Source organism: Bos taurus, chromosome 12, assembly GCF_002263795.3.
Source record: "Bos taurus isolate L1 Dominette 01449 registration number 42190680 breed Hereford chromosome 12, ARS-UCD2.0, whole genome shotgun sequence".
Lineage (NCBI taxonomy): Eukaryota > Metazoa > Chordata > Mammalia > Artiodactyla > Bovidae > Bos > Bos taurus.
In genome coordinates this window covers 31,053,030-31,077,786 of record NC_037339.1, presented here as the reverse complement: position 1 = coordinate 31,077,786, position 24,757 = coordinate 31,053,030, and the positions used below count along the sequence as shown (strand labels likewise).

The 24,757-nt window shown below is 44.3% G+C and overlaps 1 protein-coding gene and 1 long non-coding RNA gene across 5 annotated transcripts in view; one reads left to right on the top strand and one right to left on the bottom strand.

Annotated features, from left to right (window-relative positions):
- Nucleotides 1-24,757, top strand: part of MTUS2 (microtubule associated scaffold protein 2) — a 399,745-nt gene that overhangs the window by 321,811 nt on the left and 53,177 nt on the right. For 3 of the 4 annotated variants that reach the window (XM_059892233.1, XM_025000067.2, XM_025000066.2), the window contains one exon: nt 23,931-23,997. In XM_059892233.1, the coding sequence (XP_059748216.1) occupies nt 23,931-23,997 (67 nt within the window). Of the gene's footprint in view, nt 1-11,829; nt 12,111-23,930; nt 23,998-24,757 lie in introns of those variants that run through there. The other variant, XM_005213751.5, reaches the window with a different exon arrangement.
- On the bottom strand, nt 2,742-5,311 carry LOC132346761 (uncharacterized). The gene is made up of 3 exons (XR_009496706.1): nt 4,715-5,311; nt 3,011-3,095; nt 2,742-2,909 (listed from the first exon to the last, which is right to left on the bottom strand). It is a non-coding gene; the product is annotated as an uncharacterized lncRNA (long non-coding RNA).

Sequence of the window (24,757 nt, the reverse complement as noted above, 5' to 3'; positions counted from 1 at the left end):
AGTTAAGACTGAGATATTAGCAGACTGCATTCACTTCTGGGGGTTCTAAAGGAAGCTCCTCTTCCTTCCTGAACCAGCTTCTAGAAGCCACCTGTAGTACTCGCTTTATGGTCTCCTTCCATCTTCAAAGCCAGCAGTGCTGTTTCTCTTACCACGTTTCTCTGAAATTGCCTCTCCTGCTCTCTCCCCAACATTTAGAGATGACTGTGATTACTTTGGGCCCCCTGGATCAGTTCAGTTCAGTTCAGTCGCTCAGTCGTGTCCGACTCTTTGCAACCCCATGAATCGCAGCACACCAGGCCTCCCTGTCCATCACCAACTCCCGAAGTTCACTCAGACTGATGTCCATCGAGTCAGTGATGCCATCCAGCCATCTCATCCTCTGTCGTCCCCTTCTCTTCCTGCCCCCAATCCCTCCCAGCATCAGAGTCTTTTCCAATGAGTTAACTCTTCGCATGAGGTGGCCAAAGTACTGGAGTTTCAGCTTTAGCATCAGTCGTTCCAAAGAAATCCCAGGGCTGATCTCCTTCAGAATGGACTGGTTGGATCTCCTTGCAGTCCAAGGGACTCTCAAGAGTCTTCTCCAACACCACAGTTCAAAAGCATCAATTCTTCGGCACTCAGCCTTCTTCACAGTCCAACTCTCACATCCATGCATGACCACAGGAAAAACCATAGCCTTGACTAGATGGACCTTTCTTGGCAAAGTAATGTCTCTGCTTTTGAATATGCTATCTAGGTTGGTCATAACTTGTCTTCCAAGGAGTAAGCGTCTTTTAATTTCCTGGCTGCAGTCACCATCTGCAGTGATTTTGGAGCCCAGAAAAATAAAGTCTGACACGGTTTCCACTGTTTCCCCATCTATTTCCCATGAAGTGATGGGACCGGATGCCATGATCTTCGTTTTCTGAATGTTGAGCTTTAAGCCAACTTTTTCACTCTCCACTTTCACTTTCATCAAGAGGCTTTTTAGTTCCTCTTCACTTTCTGCCATAAGGGTGGTGTCATCTGCATATCTGAGGTTATTGATATTTCTCCTGGCAATCTTGATTCCAGCTTGTGTTTCTTCCAGTCTAGCGTTTCTCATGATGTACTCTGCATATAAGTTAAATAAGCAGGCTGACAATATACAGCCTTGACGTACTCCTTTTCCTATTTGGAACCAGTCTGTTGTTCCATGTCCAGTTCTAACTGTTGCTTCCTGACCTGCATACAGATTTCTCAAGAGGCAGGTCAGGTGGTCTGATCTCCCTATTTTAAGGTCAGCTCATTAGCAACCTTAATTCCTTCTTGCTGTGCAGCATAACATAGTCAAAAGTTCTAGGGACTCTGACAGTAAACATCTTTCTGGGGAAGGAAGGCATTATTCTGCTGCCATCATCTTCAGTGCTCTAGAGCACGTTGCAGAACACTCCATCTGTCAGGTCTTTAAAGGTTTGAGAGAAGACAATGGTGAAAATATCTGGGCCTGATGTTTTTGTGGGTGTGGCAGTTCTTTACTGATTGTTGCTGTAACCTCTGTGGAAATTTGCTCTGTTTAAACGTTCTCCAATGGGCCCAATTTTGGTAATCTATATTTCTTTAGAATATTATCCATATAATAAAGGATTTCAAATGTGTTTGTATAGAGGCCTGTTAACGACTTTTGATTATTTTTTCTGTTTTCTTCTTGTCATTTCTTAGTTTATTTGTGTGTTCTCTCTTTTTCCTTGCTCAAGTTGGCTAGTGGTTTGCTATTTTGTTAACTTCTTGCAGCTAAATCTACTGGTTTCCTGTTCTCTACTTCATTAATTTCTGCTTTTGTCTCTACTTTTTCATTCCTAGTGCCTTTTCTTGGTTTGCTTTGTTCCCGTTTTCCAGTTTTTTCCAGCTAGGTATAGAAGCCATTGATTGATATGCTTTCATTTTTCACTTATGAAAGCATTCCCTGCTATGAATTGTGCTCTCATAACTGCTTTAAAAATATCCCATATTTTAGGGATTTTGCAGGTTTTAGTGGTTTTTAAAACTTTTTAAAATTTCAGTTTGTGGTTTCTCTTTCATCCAAGAGGTGTTTAATAGGAGGCTTTCAAAAATTTTCAATAGATGACCTTTTTGTTTTTAGTGTTGGTTAATGATTTCCATGTTCATTTTATTTGTTAATAATCTCTACTTTCATTGCATTGTGATCAGAATGTTGTCTGTCTTATTTCTAATTCTTGGAACTTACTGATGTTTCTTTATGATGAGTTTTTATGAACAGTTTAAAGGCTCTTGATGAAAAGATATATTTGCTTACATTATCAAAATACAAAGTTCAGTATATACCCATAAGACCCTCCTAATTAATTCTGCTCTGCTCTGCTTGTTTGTCCGCCTGACCTGTCTTGAATTAAGAGTGATAAATCTGCTTCATAAAGTTGGTTACTGTGTTATTCTAAGTATAGACATTCATAAGTGTTTTATCTGTATTATAAATATGGCTTTGGGCATTAAAAAGTACCATTCTTTGTTCATTTTAGGCTTGAATTCTTATTTGTTGACTATCAAGATTGCTACTCTTGCTTTCATAGTGTTTTCATTTTCCTGGAATACCTTCATCCATCCGTTCTATATTTTATCTTGCTGAATCATTTTGTTTTATAGATCTCATGAATATAGCATATAGTTGGGTCTCACCTTGTGAGCTGAATTGAGGATCTTTTTCTTATCATTGGTGAAATTAGCCCGCCATCCTCATTGAGACAGCTGATATGCTTGGTCTCAATTCAATCATAATGTTTTACAGTTATATCTGTTAGGTTCTACTTGCTGTGTTTATTTTCCCAAAGCTGTTAAATCCTTGTTCAATCATTTTAAAGAAGAGAATTAAGGAACATTTCATTTTTATTTTAGTGGTTGCCTTTGTACTTTCATCAGGGTCTTATCATCTGTGGAGAGAGAGAGAGAGGAAAGTGGTAAGGCGGTTGTGAGAGTCCACTTTCTCCCATGCTTATGTAGTGAAGATAACAATGGATAGCAGCCCCTTTACCATCTTGTACTTCTTCAGAGCTCCAAATCCAAAGAAGAGTCCAGGTGGATGTCAGAGCGGTTCCTCTGTCTTTGCTTGACGTTATCTGTGCAGATGGACCCAAGGATTAGTGTCCTGCAGGGGTCTTAAGCCCCCGACCCCACAAATGTTAGAGGGACAGCTGTGTTGTTGCGTATTAGCAAGTCTCTATGCCCTGAAGTTCTTCAACTTTAACTGGGGTGAGTCCGCTCAATGTTTTTTTTAAATATTTACTTTTATTCATTTTATTTGGCTGCACCGGCTCTTAGTTGCTGCATGCTGGATCTTCAGTTGCAACATATGGGATTTAGTTCCCTGACCAGGGATTGAACCTGGGCCCCCTGCATGGGGAGTATGGAGTGTTAGCCCCTGGACCACCAGGGAAGTCCCTGAGTCTGCTCAATCTTTCATGTATTTCTGCAACATGTCCTGGTACTTACTGTGTGTCTGGTCCTGTGCTAAGTGATAAGGCTCTCATGGAGCTGGTAACCTTGTTTGGGAAGATAGACAGGTCAGAGAATTGTTTCATTGCCAGGGTGAGAAGGGCTACAAGGGAGGAGTAGAGGTTTCTGGGAGAACTTAACCTGGTTGAGATGCTGGGGGCTTGTCGAAGCAAAAGTAAGAAGCCATATGCTGAGATCAGTAACACATCCCTCACATTCCTGCAGTGATCCTGGTCCGCTCTTGGTGAGGCTGCTGCTTCACCGCAGTATAGTAAGAAGGGTTAGAGCGCTGCGGCAGACACCTGGATTGGTCCAAATCCTTTCATCCTTTTTCTATAATGGCCAGTCAGTCACATTGCTGATTAATATTCTGCTTGTGGTCCACAGTGACCACCCTTCTTACCTAACGTTTGTCAGATAGACAGACACACTTGGCAGCTTTGCCAACTGCATACCATCTCAGTATCTGATTCTATCAGTTATCCAATCTTGTCTAGCTTATTTATCTAGCTGTTGCTGCTGCTGCTGCGTCATATCAGTCATGTCCGACTCTTTGTGACCCCATAGACGGCAGCCCACCAGGTTCCTCTGTCCCTGGGATTCTCCAGGCAAGAACACTGGCGTGAGTTGCCATTTCCTTCTCCAGTGCATGAAAGTGAAAAGTGAAAGTGAAGTCGCTCAGTCGTGTCTGACTCTCAGCGACCCCATGGACTGCAGCCTACCAGGCTCCTCTGTCCATGGGATTTTCCAAGCAAGAGTACTGGAGTGGGGTGCCATTGCCTTCTTCCTGTTTATCTAGCTAGTAAAGATCATGTTGAATTTCACTCCTCTTACAAGAATAGTCAGCTCTTCTGAATATAATGCAGAAACCTAATGAGGACCTCTCTCCTGTAGTCATCTTAGTCACTGACTTAAAAAGATAAAAAAAAAAAAAAAGAGATACTGTCAAAGACTAACAAATGAAAAACAAAAAAGATTGTCATACCTAAGTAGCAGCCTTCCTACTCTGCTATTACAGAAAGGTGACATTTTTATAGTTCTCTTTTGACAAGCATCTAAAAACAGAATAGTATATATGTCATTTGCTTCTTTTTTTATATATACCCTTAATATTCTAGATCCTGGTTATTACATCAGAGGTGTTTCAGAGCATCTGTTATCTGTATGCAAATGATCCTAACCATCAACTATTTCCAGTTTAAAGAATTCTGGTTTGTATTTTCCCTTTCCAGCCCGTTCTCACCGCATTGAAATCTCTAGATGGATTGTGTTTGGTAAAAACTACGCATGTTTTCCTGGCGGCTCCGTTTACAAAATCCAGCTCAGGAGCTCACATTTTCGATGCATGGAAAAAGGAGGAACAGGGACAGTGGAACCAAAATAAACAGATGGTTGCCTTGACGATCCGTAAGAGACTCTTTCATGATCGTATTTCATGGTTTTCTTTTGAAATACATAGTGAGATAGACAGTTTTTATCTCGTTGACTTCCTGCCAGAGGCCCCATGGCTGAGAAAACACCTCTGCCAAGAAGCCACCACCACTGAGTCCACTCTGGCGAGGTCCTTCCCACATCACTTGAGGAGATGGTCACGGGGCCCTCATCCCCAGGCTGGTGGCTGGTGCTGTGGGTGTGGACGAGAGTGAGGCTCAGCAAGGAGGCATGGTATTTGGGGGAAGACAAATGTAAACAATGATGATTGCATGGAACAGAATGTCATGAAATCACAGAGGAGAAAATTCACTCCAGTGGGAGGGTCAGGCAGAGGAGGTGAAGTGGTGGGACTGGGCAGGTGGGTTTGAGCACAGGGAGCCTTGGATCTGACAGGTGATTGGGGTGAGGGGTGGGTAAAGAGTTCCAAGTTCAAGGAAGACAGAGAAACAGGAATAATAAAGTTGACTATTTTAACAATGACTTAGCCTTTGATCTCTACTATGTCAATTTAAAGTTATTTGTACATAGGTTTGTAAATGTTCCTTGAAGAAAAAAAGAAAACCAGTACAGTAGAGGCTCTTGATTTAAGTTCTGAAAATGTGGGGCAACTTCATAGATGTGTTTGAATTTCCGTTTATATTTTTATATACCCACACGCCTTATCTAGATTACAGCACAAATGAAATCTCGGGTTTCCCTGATGCCTCAGTGGGTAAAGAATCCGCCTGCAGTGCAGAAGACACAGGAGACATGGGTTCCATCCCTGCGTTAGGAAGATCACCTGGAGAAGGGCATGGCAACCCACTCCGGTATTCTTGCCTGCAAAAATCCTATGGACAGAGGAGCCTGACAAGCTACAGTCCATGGGGTTGCAAAGAGTCAGACACAACTGAGCACACACATACCCACATCCCTTATCCAGATTATAACACAAACTTATAATTGTGTAAACCTTACAGATAAAAGCCTAGTGTTAAAGACATGGCTTTGGAGTCAGATCTGAGTTCAAGACCCTGCTTCGTCATTTCACAGCCTTAGGTACACTTGACCGGATGGATGTACAGTCTCTGAGCATCATTTTCTCATCTGCAAAATGAAGACAATAGCAGGGCTTGTTTCACATTGCCTTCACATGGCCCTGTTACATGAGCACTTCGCATGCAAGCATGGTGCCTGGCATCTGCTAATGATCAGTTAATGTTCGTCATTAGTTATTGCTGTAAAACATCAAGTGTTTGTGAGGTTTTCTCTAAAGAGGTATCCCAGTAGACCTTTCTGTAACCTTTCTAAATGTTTGTTCCTTACTCCCGTGCAAAAATAGCAGGGATGAAAACCATCTCAAGCTTTTTTATTTTTTTAAAAAATGATAGGATCTACAATTTTATTTTTATTTATTTATTTTCGGCTGTGCTGGGTCTTCGTTGCTGTGTGGGCTTTTTCTCTGCGGTGAGCGGGGGCCACGCTCTAGTCGTGGTCCTCGGGTTTCCTATTGGGGTGGCTTCTCTTTTGTGGAGCACAGGCTCTAGGGTGTGTGGGCTCAGTAGCTGCGGCTCCCGGGCTCTAGAGCACAGGTTCAGTAGTTGTGGTGCACAGGCTTAGTTGCTCTGAGGCATGTGGGATCTTCCCGGATCAGGGATCGAACCCGTGTCTCCAGCATTGGCAGGTGGATTCTTTACCACTGAGCCACCAGGAAAGTCCTCAGACTTTTTTAAATATTAGCAATCAAAGTGTCCCAGATTTCTTCAGCCTGCGAGGTCACAGCTTCCTGTTGTGCTGCATTACAGAAGTCTAACCCCTCATTCTGTATGCCTTCAAGAAGTTCAACCTTTTTATCAGATATCCATGCGCTAGGGGAACTCTAGAAAATTCTTAGGTCAGCCTTTGGGTTGGCCATGTTATATAGTCCAGTTTATCTCCTCCAAAGTGAGTTTCACTGAGCATTTTTTCATGTATAAAGGACCGGAGAGAAGGAGTTGTCACTGTGTCATCCTGTCCTAGGACCCCATCCTGATTTCTTCAGTGACTTTTTCCAGGGACGTTTTGTCTGTGGGAAAGACCACTTCCTTCCAGGGAAATCTCAGCCTCAAAAGACAACAGGCAACACCAGATTGTGACATGTAATTCCCATCCCCAGCTAGAAGGAACCAGGGTGCCTGAGGGGAGGGATGGCTGGTCCCAGGTCTGTAGCAGGAAATCACCAAGATTTTTAGATAAGCCTAGGATACAGAACTGTGTCAGAAAGCAGAGAAGGGGGACAAATGAGTTGTGTCCAAAGGACACAGGGGCCAGTAAGAAGGTGCTCCCATTGGTCAGAGATGAGCATCAATTGAGCATCTAAAAAGGGTACTTGATTAAAACACATTGTATATATTAACATAAAAATAGGAGTTTATCATGATGCTTTGAAAAAGTGAGAGAAAGCAAATAACCTCATTGGGTACCACTAGGACCCCAAGTCTTCATTCAGAAAATTGTCACTTTTGTGAGCATTTATCCAGTCTTTCCTGGACAGCCTGTATTGCTGGGAATTGAAATTGCCCTGGTTGATGAAAAAAAATCTTCTCTTATAGAAAAATTCTAGCTAATGTAAAAGGGTGGTAGAATCACAACATCATGTTGTAACGCCCAGTGAAATCACTGATTCCAGTAATAATCAGTAACAAATGGGACTATCAGATGAGCCAGTGACGGGACACTTTGTGATGGAGGAGATGAAGCCATCACGTCTATACTGTAGCATCCCCGAAGATGGAACTCCCTGTGTGCTTCCGGACGGGATACAGGATGATGCCCACGAGGTCACATCTGAGGTATTGTTGCCCGGAATCTCACTCAGTCTCACGAACTAAATTTTATTGACAGGATTGTAGGAACAAAGCAAACAACATTGCAAGGAAGCACACTGGCAAGTCCAGAATGTGGGACAGTCTATGAGCCGAGCAACCCAGTTTCTGAACAAATCAATGGCTGGGTCGGGTGTGGGGAGAAAGGAAGGGGAGAGGAGGGCACTGCTGTCAGTACCGGAGGCAAAGAGATTTAACACCTAATACAACATGCAGACCTAGTTTGAGCCTGATTCAAGAAAACCAACTGTAAAAGAACTTTCCTTCAGAAACCAGGAAAATGTTGTTAGAGACTCGGCATTGGATGACAAAGAAATATTGTCCGTTTTGTTCGGGATTTTAACAGCATTGTGGTTTGTAAAAATGCTCAGAATTTTCACCAATGCATACTAAAGTATGTAGGGCTTGGCTTTAAAGTTCCTTAACCAGAAAGAAAGAAAGGAAAGGGACAAGTGAAAATAAAGTTTTAAATTTTGATACATTTTGACTGAATCTGAGTGATGGATATATGAAAACATTTTAAAAAGGGATTGATAAACCAATGTTCCAAAATCTTGGTAACTGTTGAACCTGGAAATGGATATAGGAAAGTTCTTTGTATTTATCCCTCTGTTTTTGAGTATGTTTACAAATTTTTTTAACTTCTAAAAAAATAAACACGGTGTAACTCTAGGACACTGGTACATTTCTCAAAATCTGGGTTGTTTGCTCTGAGACCTCATCACATGTGCCATTTGAGCAAAGCCAGTCCCCGGCCCCTTAGCACCTTCTATGCGCCAAGAAGAGAAGCTGAATCCATCTTTCTTTGGGGCAGCCTCCCCTCTCTTCCTTGTCTCCTATGGGCGCTGCTGGAGTAAGCACACTCAGACCTCACACAAGAATAAGCCATCATTTTCTAGGACAGTGCAATCTAAATCCTAATTTAGATGGAAACCATTTCTTCGGGTGCAGAAAGACAATTCTGCCTAAAGAAAGCCTTCTACATGTGGCTGTGGGGAGACGGTCATCTTCTCCGAACCTCCGTGTCCTGCTTCTCTGCCCACAGTAGAGGTTTTGCTCTGTCTTCATGTGATCAGATACCGATTGTGCAAGGACTGGCTATACCCGGGGGAATGCAGGCCACCACTTTTCTTATTTTTAATTGTGGTAAAATGCACATGACAAACCAGTTACCATTTTAATCATTTAAGTGTACGGTTTAGTGGCATTTGGTACATTGTGGTATAACCAATCTCTAGAACTCTTTCCATCTTGGAACACTGATACTCTGTCCCCATTCCCCCTCCCCCAGCCCCTGGCAACCACATTCTACTTTTTGTCTCTATGAATTTGACAACTCTGGCTACCTTGTATAAGTAGAACCATACAGCGTCTGCCTTTTTTGACTGACTTCTTTCACATAGTATAAGTGGGCTTCCGCAGTGGCTCAGATGGTAAAGAATCCACCTGCAATGCAGAATACCTGGGTTCAGTCCCTGAGTTGGGAAGATCTCCTGGAGGAGTGCATGGCAACCCACTCCAGTATTCTTGCTTGGAGAATCCCATGGACAGAGGAGCCTGGTGGGCTACACATCGTGGGGTTGCAAAGAGTTGGACACGACTGAGTGACTAACACTTTCACTTTTTAGTTTCAGTGTCCTTAAGGTTCATCCACTGTAGCATGTGACAGAATTTTCTTCCTTTCTAAGGCAGAGTAATACTGCATTGTATGGATGGACACATTCTGTTCATTCCCTCTGTCAATGGACACTTGAGTTGCTTCCACATCTTGGCTATTGTGATCAGTGCTGCTGTGAAGATGCGGGTACCAAGCCATCGCTTTTGCAATATAAGGTTTTTCTCTCAAAGTGTTGAAAGTGCCAGCAACAGTTTTCAGCCCAGGTCCTGTTAGCTCCTCTCTCTCTGAGAGGTCTGCCCAAGCTCCCTCCCAAGGAGGACAAGCCTGTGTGCATGCATGCGTCTGTGTGTGTGCATGTGTGCTAAGCTGCTTCAGTCATGTCTGACTCTATGTGACCCCATGGACTGTAGCCCACCAGGCTCCTCTGTCCATGGGATTCTCCAGGCAAGAATACTGGAGTGGGTTGCCATGCCCTTCTCCAGGGGATCTTCCCGACCCAGGGATTGAACATGGGTCTCTTATGTCTCCTGCATTGGCAGGTGGGTTCTTTACCACTAGTGCCATGTGGGAAGCCCAAGCCTGTGAGAGGGCAGCAGCTCTGTACCTCCTGACATCACAGAGCCAGGCAGTGGTCACTGCCTTCTCCTAATACACTTTGTCTGAAAACAATTAAAGGAATAGGTGCTGGCAAGATGGTGAACAGTGGAAATTCCATCCCTCACTCCTATTCCATTCCCCAAGGACCAACTGCTGTTGGATGAATGGCATTTTTTCCAGTGGCTTTGTACTTGATTGTAGACATATATTGTACAAATGCATATGTGTGTATAGTTTTGCTTTGTAGTTTATAAAAGTATTATCTCATGAAACAATGTATCACAATTCCATACGATGGATAGGTGCTGGATATCCTCTGTATATACTCTTGTATATTTGTATATAGCCTCTGCATTTACTCTTGTGTATTTGTTGTTGTTCAGTCACTTAGTTGTGTCTGACTCTTTGCAACCCCATGAACTGCAGCATGCCAGGCTCCTCTGTCTTTTACTATCTTGCAGAGTTTGTTCAAACTCATGTCCATTTAGTCAGTGAAGCTATGTAACCATCTTATCCTCTGCTGTGGCCTTCTCCTTTGGCCTGCAGTCTTTCCCAGCATCAGTGTCTTTTCCAGTGAGTCAGCTCTTTTCATCAGGTGGTCAAAACATTAGAGCTTCAGCATCTGTCCTTCCAGTGAATATTCAGGGTTGATTTCCTTTAAGATTGACTGGTTTGATCTCCTTGCTGACCAACGGACTCTCAAGAGTCTACTCCAACTTATATATGTGAGTGTCATTGTTGAATAGAAGCCAATCTGTTGGGTCAAAGTGTATGTACGTTTAAAATCTTAATATAAACAGCCGAAAGAATTATGTCAGTTTACTTGTTAGCGTTAAAGATTTGAGCTTATTCTTTCAAGTTTAGGGCAAACGTTCTTGTCTGTTTTTATTTAATCACTGGATATATCCTTGACCTCTCTACAAGCAAATCTAAATAGCCTGTGCTACTTAGTTAAAATCTTCTTGGAAAATCTCAAGTTAGTAAAATTATCTAATTTTAACTGTTTTCTGCTTACTGTCTTAGGCAGATTTGATGGGCAAAAATGTAACTGTATATTTCTGCAGATGGTAAATTTCAGGATTGGTCCTTTGAGGTATCAGGAAGTCTGAAGTTAATTTTATAAATATATGAATCTCTTGTTTTAAGGATTACACAAACATATTTTTAAAATACCATGTCTCTTTTGAAATTAAAAAAAAGAAAGAAAGAAAACCCTTCACTTCACCCCCTTCCCTTTTTGATTTTCAGCTGCTTGAAAAATTGCGGATTGCCCAGAAAGATCAAGTCCTCTAAGACTTTTATGCTGATATGCCCAGGAAATGTGTTTGCCCCACACCCCAAATTTAATTACTTAAGCCACTTGAACAGTTTGTGACTGTCAGCCCAGACAAGTGATTTCACAATTATATTTCAAATATAAAGATTTCCTCCAATGAAGCAGAAACTGTTCTTGGCACACACATTTGAAAGGGAGCGATGGGGTGGTTCCCGGCCAGGCAACGATGCCCTGAGAGGCGGGTTGCAGGGAGGAAAGGCCATCTACATCGCGTTGAAAAATATTTTTAATTCTCAGGGAACACAGAAAGCCAGTATTGGAGCAGAGCTGCATCTCTGCCAGCCCTCTGCGCGGTCCTCAGCCCGGAGCATCCCTGGACGCCCGGCTCTTTTGTGTTTCCTGCGTCCTCTCCAGGCGTGTCTGCGTCGTGCGGGGGAGGGTGGGGGTGGCGTGCCGGAGATCCCCTCCAGGAAGAGGGAGGCATCGGTACCTGCTTGTTATGCGACTATTGACTCGCCTCACGGGGAGGACTCCAGTGGCAAAGTGACCCTCCCCTCCGCCTGTCCCCTCCCTCCCTGGCTCCCGCCCTCAGTCTCCCCGCAGCAGGAACCTAACGCGGCCGCCCTGCGCTCCTCCTCCTCTTCTCCTTCCTCGGGCTCCCGGATTCCTGAAGTTATTAGGAGAAATAAGGGGACCACATGGAAGTTGTGACAGCTCCCAGCGGCGCTCCCCTCTCTCCTGAGCCATCACCTCGCCTTAGGGATTACCCGCTGACACGCTGAATGAAGGAGGTCCCCCTGCCAGCCAGCCTGCCGGGATGGGCCACTGCTGCTGCAAGCCTTATAACTGCCTTCAGTGCCTGGACAAGACGGTACTTTGCCTCCCACACCCGCCCCTCCCGTCTCCTTCCAAAGGGCCAGCCGCCTCTGTCTCTGTCCCCCGCCATGGCATGTGTGTGCACTTGTCTTGTGAGTGGAACAGGATATACTGCCCTGGCTGGCAGTATACTTCCCTGTGCTGAGTCGTGAGCCCTGTTACTCTGCAGTGTCTTACATAATTGTGTTTCTGCAGCCTCCGATGTAACTGTTGCATTCTCCTGAAATGTTGAGGGCTCTGCTCCAACATCGTGAAATCCAAACTGCCAAGAAATCCTTGGAATATTCTGACTGCCTTTTAATGTACCTGCTAGAGCTGAGACATTCCAGGTGGGGGGGTGGGGGGGAGGAATTTAGATGAGCTAGACATGTTTCTCTTGGCCAACCGCTAACTTTGAAAGTTTGCCACTCTCTGTGACAAACAGCATCTATCCTTGTAATTTCTGTGCTTAAGGTCAGAGATGCAAGCCTCCCCCCAACTATCCCTCGTCCAGTTCTGCTCTCTGTATGTGTTTGCATTACGTGGGATGCAGAACACAGAGGTGAAGACTTAAGGAGCCAGAGAGTCTGAGGGTGTGTTCCAGATTTCACTGGAAGGGAAATTCACAGCCAGGGGACGGAGACCAGAGTGTGAGCAAGCGCCGGATGACAGTTCCAACACAAAGCCTTTCTTTGCTATTGACATTTGACTGCGAGCTTGCAGAGGGATTCGGAGATGCTTTTAATTTCACAACTAGAAATGTACTGGCAAGAACTCTTGCCTCTGTGATATGTTTTATTATCACACATGTTTGGATTTCTCAAAGATGCATGAAATGGAATTTAGCGGGAGGATGAAATTGCCTCCTTTCTACTTGTGGGCGTCAGTTATATAGCTTGAGGTCTAGTATGTGACCAGGTGAAGAGAAATAAACGGCTTAATATAAAACTCATTAGAAGGGGGTCACTTGGGAAAAATTGGTTACTAGTTCTGTGGGTGAACTCTGACCCAAAGTAGAGTTATACACCACCTAGGAAAGTTAAACTGATACATTAAAAGTCACCTGTTCCTTCTTTTCCAGTAGAAATGACTATCTCAATGGGATTGGTTTTTGCCACCAAGACTGAATTAAAATATTTATGTACACATTTATGTGCTTTAGACAAATAGAAATATGCAGCATTTGTACTCAGTTTTCTGCATTTGAATCCAACATTGAAGTGATTAAGCCCTTTTTTCAAGAGAAATGGTCACCAAGTGGTTTTGAAGAAAGCCTTGTAACAGTAATAATTATAGAAGGGAAGGATATGCTACATGTACAGCAGTATTATAATGTTCGTATTTCTAAGCTCTGATATAAAAGTTTTAGAAATAAAAGCTGGTTACCTCATGCGAAGAGTTGACTCATTGGAAAAAGACCCTGATGCTGGGAGGGATTGGGGGCAGGAGGAGAAGGGGAAGAGAGGATGAGATGGCTGGATGGCATCACCGACTCGATGGACATGAGTTTTGGTAAACTCCGGGAGCTGGTGATGGACAGGGAGGCCTAGTGTGCTGTGATTCATGGGGTCGCAAGGAGTCGGACATGACTGAGCAACTGAACTGAACTGAAAAGTCTTTTTCAAGAAAATATATTTTAAAGTGAATCCGTCCTCCTTTTTTGTTTCACATCAAGTCCTTGAAAAATATTATCCCTGTGTCAGTCTTTAAATTGGAGATTTTAAGAAAGATAAATGCTGTTTCTTCTCTTTAGCAGTGTGATGTAAGTGACTTTCGAATGTTTTAGCTTTGAGATGTCACACTTAAGGCTAGTTATTCTTTCCTAATGAAAACTTGCACAGAACTTTCAACTTTCTCCTTAAGCTTACAGTGACATTTCTTGCTGTATCTTTGCTATATTTTAGAATGATATGCCCATTGCAGGTTTTATAGATGTTATGTCCATAGGTGCTTATCTCAGGGATTAGGGCTTTCCATTCTTAATTAAAATTTTTGTTTTATTTAGTTACCCACCTTTCAGCATAACTTCCTAAATGGTATGCCAGAATTGGTAGTTTATTCAGTAGTTACCTGTTGGGCCAGGCATGCTACTTCTAGGACTGTTACGGGATTCCAGTCCAATCTCAAACTCTGGAAATTAGTTTATTCTTTAAATTCCACCATAAAATCCTGTAGTCTGCTCATCAGCTCTGACAATCCCAGGATCAACATGAAAGAGACCTGATGAAATGGTCATTGAGTTGTTTCTGATTACTTCAGCCCATCTTGTTGTTGTTTAGTCGCTAAGTCATGTCTGACTCTTGTGACCCTGTGGACTGTAGCCCGCCCGACTCCTCTGTCCGTGGGATTTCCCAGCCAAGAATGATGGAGTGAGTTGCCATTTCCTTCTCCTGGGGGTCTTCCTGACCCAAGGATCGAACCTGTGTTTCCTGCACTGGCAGGCGGATTCTTTGCCACTAAGTCACGAGCGAAGCCCTTAGTCCATCATAATAAGCCTTAAAAAAATAAAAGGAACACCCCTTCCCCCACTGACCCATACTGTGTACAAATACAAAATAGAAAACTTTATTTTGCAAAGCAAAAATGCCTTTAACAGTTGCTCCTAGGGTGGGCAAAGATGTTCTGAAACATCTTTAAACAATTAAAGAGACCTTTAGGTAATCAGTTTCAGAGGTGGGCTAAGAAATAATAATCTTAAGATGATTCTTTAACATTAATTTATTGGGAGGAAGTATGGAATTTTGCCTAGAGTATAAAATGCATGAAAAGTTTGTTAAATGAACAAATGGTTTTTAAAAGTTGATCATGCCTAAGTATTTTAAGTTTAAAAACACGAGTAAAAGCATCAACAATATTTCTTGCTGGTTTGCTCTGTGCCCAGTTATTTTGGGGACTAGCAAAGAATTCTTAAAAGGCACAGCCTGCCCTATGGAGTTTACCAGTTATTTGGTTGTATTTCCACCTTTTCCAGAGAAAATGCGAGTGGGGCAGGCAGCAGTAACACATACAGAGAAATAAAACCAGTAGAGCGAGACTGAAATATCGTTAAGTGAAAGTTATGTGGTCCTCACCATTCCTGTTTCTGGAATCCAGTGAAAGGAGAAATCAGTGCTGGAATCAAAAGCAAGGTTTCTTGGAAGAAGTGGATCATGACTTGCATGTTGAGGAATGGGGTAGAATTTTGAGAAGGACAGTAACTCTAAGCAAAGGGAGCTGGAGTAAAGATGTTTTAGCCCACGTAGGTGAAAGGTGAGAGTCAATATTGGTACATACAAGCTCATAGGGAGTGTGGGGAATGTTTACCAGGCTGAAACCCAGGCTGATTTTTAACTTGAGTTAAGAAGAGATAGGGATCCATGTTGGGATTTGAGCAGGAAGCCAGTCTGTAGAGAGACTCATTCCACAGGTATCTGTAAGGGAAAGCTGTGACCCATGAAGCCCCCTGGGATGCCCAGATGGACCCCCAGGAGTCCGTCCACCGGTGTATTCAGTGTGGTCCAGGCTGAAGCCAGCAGCTCTGCACATACAGACACCTCCCAGAGCTGGTCCTTCTTAGAAACATTGAGTTACTAAGGGAAATCAACTAGATGTACAACTAGAATGCCAGCCCGTTTTTTAACAATAAGAACTATAACTGACAAGCAAATGAATGCTTACGAGCCTGATTAGACAGGTGATTTCTTTTTAGCGTCAAAGTCTAGCTTCATAAGAGGTAGTTGATGAGGATGGAGTCTGAGTCAACAAGGTACTTAGGCATCCAGTGCCCTCAGGTCTCATTACCCGCCCTGCCTGAGATTACCGGGGAGGCTGTGTGATGTGTGACTGTCACTGGCCCTGGTGACCGCCTCTTCCAGGCTGCCACAGCTTTGCTTCTTCTACTACATATCCCCCCGCCCCACCACACCCCCTCTTCCTGCTTCAGATACAGTCCTGTCCCTTTCGGGCTTACTTTGCATATCTCTACCCTGATGTTTTCTGTGTTGATTGACATCTCAGAGGCTAATCTAACTTACCTTTTCTCTAAATTCTTGGGAGGGGTGTGAATTAGGGGAAGGCACCTCACTGCTTCTCCCAGCTACGCTTAGGTGATGGGACAGTAATAAATTTGGGAAGGTCATTAAAAGAACATAGAATCCAGAAAGGTCAAGAGACTTCTTCTGTGAGTCATAAATGGGTGAAAAAAAATCATGGTTCTGGCTAATTTTCCTTCCCTCTGCTTGCTCTGGAATCCAGAAGTTTCCAGCCTTACTCCTCTGAGTTAACAGTTCTTCTCCTTGAGGCCCCTGAGTCTTTGTCCTTCCTAACTGCTCCTTGGTAATCCACATGTGGGCTGACACCCCCTGTTAACTGCAGCCTCTTAGGTAAGCTAGATGTTTCCCAGCTACCAATGCCCCAGCATGCATGCATACTCAGTCATATCTAGCTCTTTTTGACCCCATGGATTGTAGCCTGCCAGGCTCCTCTGTCCATGGAATTTCCCAGGCAAGAATACTAGAGTGCAGTGCCGTTTCCTCCTCCAGGGGATCTTCCTGACCCAGGGATCAATTTAGCATCTCCTGTGTCTCCTGCACTGAGCCACCTGGGAGCCCAACACCCCAACATGCACAAGGGCAAAGGCTGGAATGATGCATCTTGGAATTTCATCTGATTTCTTGGGAAACCAGATATGGCCTTGCTCATTTTCCACACGAGTAGACACTGACATGTATTTAAGAATATTAAACATGAATGATGCTTTCCCTTCAGCCGGTCTGTATTAAATTTGATTTCCAAGTAGAAAAGCAGACATAAAATACAGTGGCCTGTGCTAATTATATGTGAAAGAAATAGTACTTATTGATTAAGTCGAAGCATGGCATCAGTGCTCCCTTAAAGCCATAATAACTGAAATGAATAAAAGGTCAGTCCACTTCCCAAAGGAATTTTCCACAGTGCTATATTAGGGATCTGGCCCATCTTCACAATATTAATATTGAAAATGAATGCTGTATTCACCAAAGGCAGTATGAAAGCGACACTGAAGACTTACGTGTTCTGTTGACGTCACCTGGTGGCTGGTTTGTTTTGAAATATAAAAGAAAATGTTTCCCTGTTAAGACAAAATTTTACCATGTGGAATTAACCCTCATGGGTGAGAAGCAATATTGTTTTGTGGAGGAATGAAAAAAAATTCCTTTAAGCTCTTTGTAATTACATGTGTAGGTATATCACTTTGGGTTTCAAAAATTCACAATAAAAAGGATCTGGATGTTTCCTCAAATACCAGAATTGTATAGATTTTTAAATTTAACTCCTTGTTAAGGCTCTTTTGTTTAGCCTGGGAAAAAGGGGCCCAGCTCAGGTGATCAAATTTCCCTGATCTACACTGATTTCAGGGCAGGCTAAAAAGGAAGTTTAGTTGGGCATATTTAAACTTAAATATATATGTATACATATATATACACATACATACATACATGTATATGATGACATCACCGACTCAATGGACATGAGTTTGAGCAAAGTCCAGGAGAGAGTGAAGGACAGGGAAGCCTGTCCATGGACCTCATACTGCAGTGCCTGGGACCGCAAAGACTCAGACACAGCTGAGCGACTGAACAACAACAACATATATTTTTTAAATGTACATACATATGTCCTTTAAAAAAAATATTAGGTGGGGAGGAGGAAGCTGACAAAAACACTCAAAACTATAGTGAATTTTATGAAGTTTTCATCAGCAGGCTTATAGCTGGTCAAGCATTCTTTCCGGGAGAGTTGCCAACCAGAGGCAGACTTGGCAAGAAGGGCCCATCTTATGGGGTGACAGAGGTCCCCAGAAATAGCCAAAGTGCTGTTTGGTGTTGCTGGCCCTCCTGACCTTTGCCTGGGGCGCTCCCTTCCTAGCCCCCTGCTTACCCATCCTCTGGTCTCAGGAAGTCCCCAGGCTGGCCCTGCCGAGTTGAGTTTTATCATGTTGTTTTGTAATTACTTGTTTGTTTACTGACTCTTTGGGAGACTCCTCAGCTTCTTGAAGGCAGAAATATCCTGCCTGGCTTGTCTGCCTGCCAGTGGTGTATGTGTGTGCTCAGTCGTGTCCAACTATTTGCGACCCCGTGGACTGTAGCCCACCAGGCTCCTCTGTCCATGGAATTCTCCAGGCAAGAATACTGGAGTGGGTTGCCATGCCCTCCTCCAGGGGATCTTCCCCACCCAGGGATCGAACCTAAGTCTCCTGCATCTCCGGCATTGACAGGAGGGTTCTTTACCCCTGAGCCATCAGGAAAGCATGCTACGTAATAGGTGCTCAGTAAATATGTGCCATGTTGGATACATTTCCTGTTTCTGGATCAGTTGGGGTGAAAACTCCTCAGATTCACTCAACCTTTTATATGTCGATGATCATTCAAAACACATATATTCAATTTTAATAAAAACCAGGCTGTTCTGTTGGTTCCTAATGTGGGGAGGGGCTTAGGTGGCTGATGCCCAAGAGAGGGTCACATGGGCGATGCTAACTAACAAGAATGGGCTTTTTCACTTCCTGTCATCCCCAGTTTCACACGGGCGGCACTAGCCGCCTAAACAGACAGCCCTGTTGACCAGGCATGTTAGGATAAAAGAGTGTGGCAGGCTTGCTTGGGGCTTGGCCTCACATTCAGTTGCTTGGAGTTCACAGAGTGATGAGCAGGTTGTATACTTTGCCAGGCTTCTGTAACCAGGACAGATCGAGGGCAGTGTTCCCCAAGACTTTGCAGCGCCATGGCTAAGGAGAAACTGGGCTTCCCTGTAGCATACTGATAGGGTGAGAGGTGGTGGGGAGCCTGAGATGTTCATGGAGGGGAGCCTCTGGGATTCCGTCTGCGGGTGCAGCGGGCCATGCTGGGGACACAAGAGGACTCGGAGTGCCAAGGAGACATGCCGAATCACAGAGGCAGCTAAAAAGACACACTCCTGCCATGGGGCCAAGACGAACATTCTACAAGCGTCCCCTTTCCAGTTAAGCCCATCGTGGAGTAAATGGCTGTTTTAGAGGAACAACCTTCTTGGACTTGGCGATTTCTGGACTGTATCATTAGGATAGCTTGGATGCCTAATACTGAGCTCTATTTTTAGCCTGTTGGAGTGAAAGCAGGGGCTCGTGTGCTTGGCACCAGTGAGGAATTTTCCACTCAGTCCCCATGTAGGGAAGCACTAATCTAACGCTGGCCCATCGAGGAGACCTTGCTCCTATTTCAGCCATCCGCTGTGTCATCACCCCGGATCTGGCTTAGGGTGGAAGATGGGGGAAGGAGGATGGTGTGTGAAAGCCTTTCCAAGGGAACCTTCGGGGCAGCCTCACTCCTGATAACTCAGCAGAACTTCAGGCCATGCTGGGCTCTGCTGAGCCACAAAGGGTTGGAAGGGTGACTCTACGAGGCAGGGAGTGGAGAGTGGAAATTCCCTATAGGTTCTCATCCTGCCTGAGGAGCAGTGTCCCCGGAGTCCAAGCTGTTGACTCATTCCATCACGTCATTCTGGTTTGGCTCGAAGAAAACCAAGAGGAACTTAATTGATGCAGAGAATTCATAAATTAGAAGAGTTGTGTCATTTCAAAAACAGGCACTTAAGGAAGAAGGGCTGCAGCTCGACTGCTCTGGCCAGCCCCCTGGAGCAGAGCTGCGCCAGCATCTTCAGCAGGGACGCGTGGGGAGGCGGTCGGAAAGGGTCAGAGAAAGCTGACCAGGAAAAGCTAAACAGCTACCCTATCAAGTATTACAGCCCCATGTAGGCTGGAAGGGAAATGAACTGAAGTGCAACCCGCAAATCCACACCAAGGACAAATACCCTGCCAAGGAGGGCAGGGGTGGGTGGGATGTGAATGTAGCCAGGGAATATTTTCAGTGAAACAGAGTCATCAGGGGCTGGCAGTGCCTGTCCTCCAGTTAGATGTAGAAAGCTTGCTGGTAACTTGTGCTTGGATCCAAGCTGGGGATCGGTGTGATTTGGGTGTCAACATTGGGTCTTTATAAGTGTGGGTTGGAGGGAGAACCTCCTTGTGTTAGTGTTTGATGAAGAGTGTAGACCTTGGCTTGAACCTCCTGCTTTGCCACTTCCTGGATAGTTGTGCATGTTACTTGGCTGATTTCCTAACCATGGAGCCTCAATTTTGTCCTCCAGAATGGAAAATAAACCATGGAGCCGGTTGACCATATTTGGAGGAGTAAGTGAGCAAAAGGCTTACCCTGTGCTGTGCCTGGTGTCTAGGAAGTGTTTGGTCAGTTCAGTTCAGTCGCATAGTCATGTCTGACTGTGACCCCATGGACTGCAGCACACCACGTTTTCCTGTCCATCACCAACTCCCAGAGCTTGCTCAAACTCACGTCCATCGAGTCAGTGGTGCCATCTAACTGTCTCATCCTCTGTCATGCCCTTCTCCTGCCTTTGATCTTTCTCAGCATCAGGGTCTTTTCCAAGGAGTCAGTTCTTCCAATCAGGTGGCCAGAGTATTGGAGTTTTAGCTTCAGTATCAGTCCTCCCAATAGATATTCAGGACTGATTTTCTTTAGGATTGACTGGTTTGATCGCCAGTGTTTGATCAAGGTCAGTGTTAATGTTGATCTAGTAATCAGCATGGGCTTCCCAGGTGGCTCAGTGGTAAAGAATCCGCCTGCCAATGCAGACAATGCAGGAGACAGAGGTTCCATCCCTGGATTGGGAAGATCCCTCTGGAGAAGGAAATGGCAACCCACTCGAGTATTCTTGCCTAGGAGATCCCATGGACAGAGGAGCCTGCTGGGCTACAGTCCATCGGTTGCAAAGAGTCATACACAAATGAGCAGACACACAATCAGCACACCTTTCCCGAGTTTAGTTATTTCCCTTGACTTTTTAGCCATCAGATTTGTTGCTTCTGTTTGGCAGCTGACACTTCTTGATGAGCTGTTTGATGACTTTGAGACCATTGGTTTGGTCATCTGCCTTTGCAGAAGGTTGGGCATGAGGGCAGGATGGATCTTCATTGATCATCCTCATCTTTGCTTCCCAGAATGTAGAGGGTGCAAGTCTCTCATCTCACTGGCTTCCCTCCTGTTTGCCCTGCATCTCTTTTCCCTTCCCGCCTCCTCCTTTTCTTCTCTTCCTTCTTCTCTTTCGCTCCCTCATTTGCATTTCTCCTCAAGCAAAGATAGGTGGGGCAGGCCTGACCATACATGTCAGTGTCGTTTTCATCCAAGTGATTCAAATCTAAGGATCCTCACCGACACCATCAGCACCGTCTCTACCTGAAGCCTGTCCTCCCTGGACCTTCAAGCCCCTCCTTTCCCATGTCCCCAAGGCTTCCGTGGCTGGAAAGTGGGGTGTGATGGCTGGTGATGCGGGATACCCACGTACGGGTACCATCCACCCAGGGCTTCATCCCAGGGCTGCTACAAGAGCTGAGGGAAACCTTGGCTTTGGATTAGCAGTCAGAGTTGGCTTATGGATTTTTTGTTAGGTTCTGGTTGTTCCGTTTGCAACCTCGACTAAGTCTTTGCAACTCTCAGCAGCTCAAGAGTGAATCGTGAGTGATGCTATTTCTGTTCTGATAAGGTTAGTATTTCAGTTCTCTGACTGTGCTTCAAATTGAGGATGTAAAGTGAAAGTCCCTCAGTTGTGTCTGACTCTTTGCGACTCCACTGACCATATAGTCCATGGAATTCTTCTCCTGGCCAGAATACTGGAGTGGGTAGCTATTCCCTTCTCCAGGGGATCTTCCCAAGCCAGGGATAGAACCCAGGTGTCCCGCATTGCAGGCGGATTCTTTACCAGCTGAGGTACCAGGGATATAATTCAAAATGTCTCTTTCTCAGGTGCCGCTAGTGATAGAGAACCTGCCTGCTGATGCAGGAGACATAGAAGATTAGGGTTCAATCCCTCAGTTGGGAAGTTCTCCTGGAGAAGGAAATGGCAACCCACTCCAGTATTCTTGCCTAGAAAATACAGAGGAGCCTGCAGACTACAGTCCATGGGGTCACAGAGTTGGACATGACTGAAGCGACTTTGGAGATATTGAAGGAGCAGAAACAAGTTAGTTTTTTCAGTAGTTTGAGATCATTTCAGGGTAAATACTGAAGTTTACCCTCTCTGGAATATCAGGCTCTCTTAATTTGTAGTAACAAGTCAGCTGGCTGTATTCTGCTGATGTTCGAACAAGGACCTGTCCCTGTGATCAGTCTGATTAAACATTTTCCCCGTGTTGTACTCTCTAGTCTTTGAACTTAGAGTAGAATCACAACAGAGCCAGGAAGGTGCTTTAAAAAAAGAGAGAGAGAGAAAAGAGATAAATGCAAATTCTCAACACATTCAGATATTCAATATGGAAAAGCACCTCTTATCTGTAGGATGTCATCCAGTTGCAAATAAAATCAAAGGAAATGGCAGAGTTGTAATAACAAGCAACGCTTTTTATAGAGGGTATAAGTGCCAGGCATTGTTCTGACTGCTTCACCTATGTTAATTTATTTAACCATCAGGATAACCCTGTGCAGTGGGCATGGCACTGGAAGGGTATGCGCTCTCAGAGGTGGTCTCCTGCCTTCAAGTTCCTGGAGGGCAAGGATGCCGCAGGCTGGGGTGGGAGGTGGGAGCTTCATGAGTGAGGTGGGGTCGACTGTCCCCCAAAGGGTATATCGTTGCTGCATTAGTCTCAAGAGATCCGTGACTTAATCACTGTTAATGCTTGTGACTAAAATAGCTCTCAGAGTTTTATTTTGGCATGAAATTCTGGTATTGCTTAGCACATGCCCTTTGTATGACCTGAGACCCTGCCATGGGCCCAGAGTAGCTCACATGTCACCAGGGTCTAAATGCAGAAGACACAGGGACACAATCGTGACAACTGTCTATTCTCGTTCAGCCCAGATTGTCCGGAGGTGCTGACATCAAAGTCAGAGGAGGTTATGAAAGAGTGTTCACGCAGCCTTGATGATATCTCTGCTAGATATTTGGTATCCATTTAAGCCAAAATTCCCTCTTGGGAAATGTTTGCGTTGGGTGTGCATTCTACAGAGTGAAAGAAACTTTCCTTGAAGGCCTGTATTTTTGGCATCTCTCACTGGAAGAGAATTTACAGAACACATCTTTCCTAGTTATTATTAATAATAAAATCATAACAAATGTAAGTCTTGATGCTGACTCATATCTTCAACTGCTTCTCTGTTTTATGTCCTAATAGGAATTTGATTTGAAAACAAGTAAGCAGTCATTTAGTGACAAATGGCATTCTTTGCAGTAAATAATACTTCGAGTGGGAGTTTTCCTCTTCTTCTTCCAATGCACAGAGTGGAACAAAATACTTGGAGACCTCTAATTCAGGTGTTGATCTTATGACAAAGAGAAATGTTTCGTATTAGGTTTTCTGTTCAGTGTTCATTAGGTAGCTGGCCGTGCGTGTATGGACGAAAGGGTAAGTTTAAGGAGACTTGGTAAAATAAACATCTGTCTGTCAGAGAGCTATGGCATTGGCATTTTCATGGTCAAAAATCTCGTTAATAGTGACAATAATTAAAAATGTAAAAATAATATATAACAGTAGATTAATGTGTAGACATGCAGAGAATTACTGTAGGTTGATATCCACAGAGTAGAATGTAGAGAAAAGTGCAACTACAGGGTATTATTAATATTATATGACAAGCTTTGTGATTTGAATGTGGTACAAATGAATGAGTCATACTTGGCTTTGTTAAGTTTTGTATATGCTTATCTAATGAGAAAATTATCTCCTTAAGGACTCGACTTATAAATATTTGCTTAATGTGATTCATTAGTTAAACATATGAAAATCCTTATCCAGCCTCAAACGAGGGGAATCTCGGTGTCCGTTTTGTTTTTTCAGAATGAAAGTGCCCTTGTGAAAGAGAAAGAGCTGTCAATCGAGCTTGCAAACATCAGGGATGAAGTTGGTAAGTGGAGCCTCAGCATGAGGAATGGGAAGAGGGTGTCTTTTTCCTGGTATGTGAACATGTAACAAAAGCAGCTGTGTCTCGATTAATAACCAGAGCAGACCTGCCTGGACAGATGGGAGCATCTTCCCCAGAGCAGTGGTGGGTTCTTGTAGTCTTGGGGGCGGGGCACTGATTTCTCTGCAGCATCTCTGTTATCATAAAGGCAGCTTGCTAACAGTTCACAGTGGAACTAATCAGGCTTGACTCCACTTCTCACAGATGGCAGCGCATCTCTGCATCTGCCTTGTGTGGGGTGACACGCACCCCCCGTGTGATCCCTCCCTCTGCCCCAGGGAAGGCACAGCTCCTAGAAGCAGCTCAGCTCTGGTGGGTAGCTGGAGCGCTCCCGGTAAGATGCTTCCTGCCATTGTTCACCCCGCCGTGAAACATTGTGATCTAGAATGTGAATCTGGATGGCTGTAACAATGCTAGGGTACATCTCGAAACTCCTCCTCTTTGGCCGATAGGATGGTGTCATTCTGGCTGAACCATAGGAGACCTTGCCAGTGACGGGATGACCCCTAGACCCTGGGATATCTTCCATCATAGACTTTCACTCTTGGCCATAGGTCAGACCAAGGATCTGCCACATTCCGATTACTTGATCCCATTCTGTTCTTGGGATCCTTTACTCCAGCAGAGGTGACATGAACATGACCTAGTTCCCTCAGCATGCTCTTCTCTTTATGAGGAGCGATTCTCCTCCATCCAGTGTGGT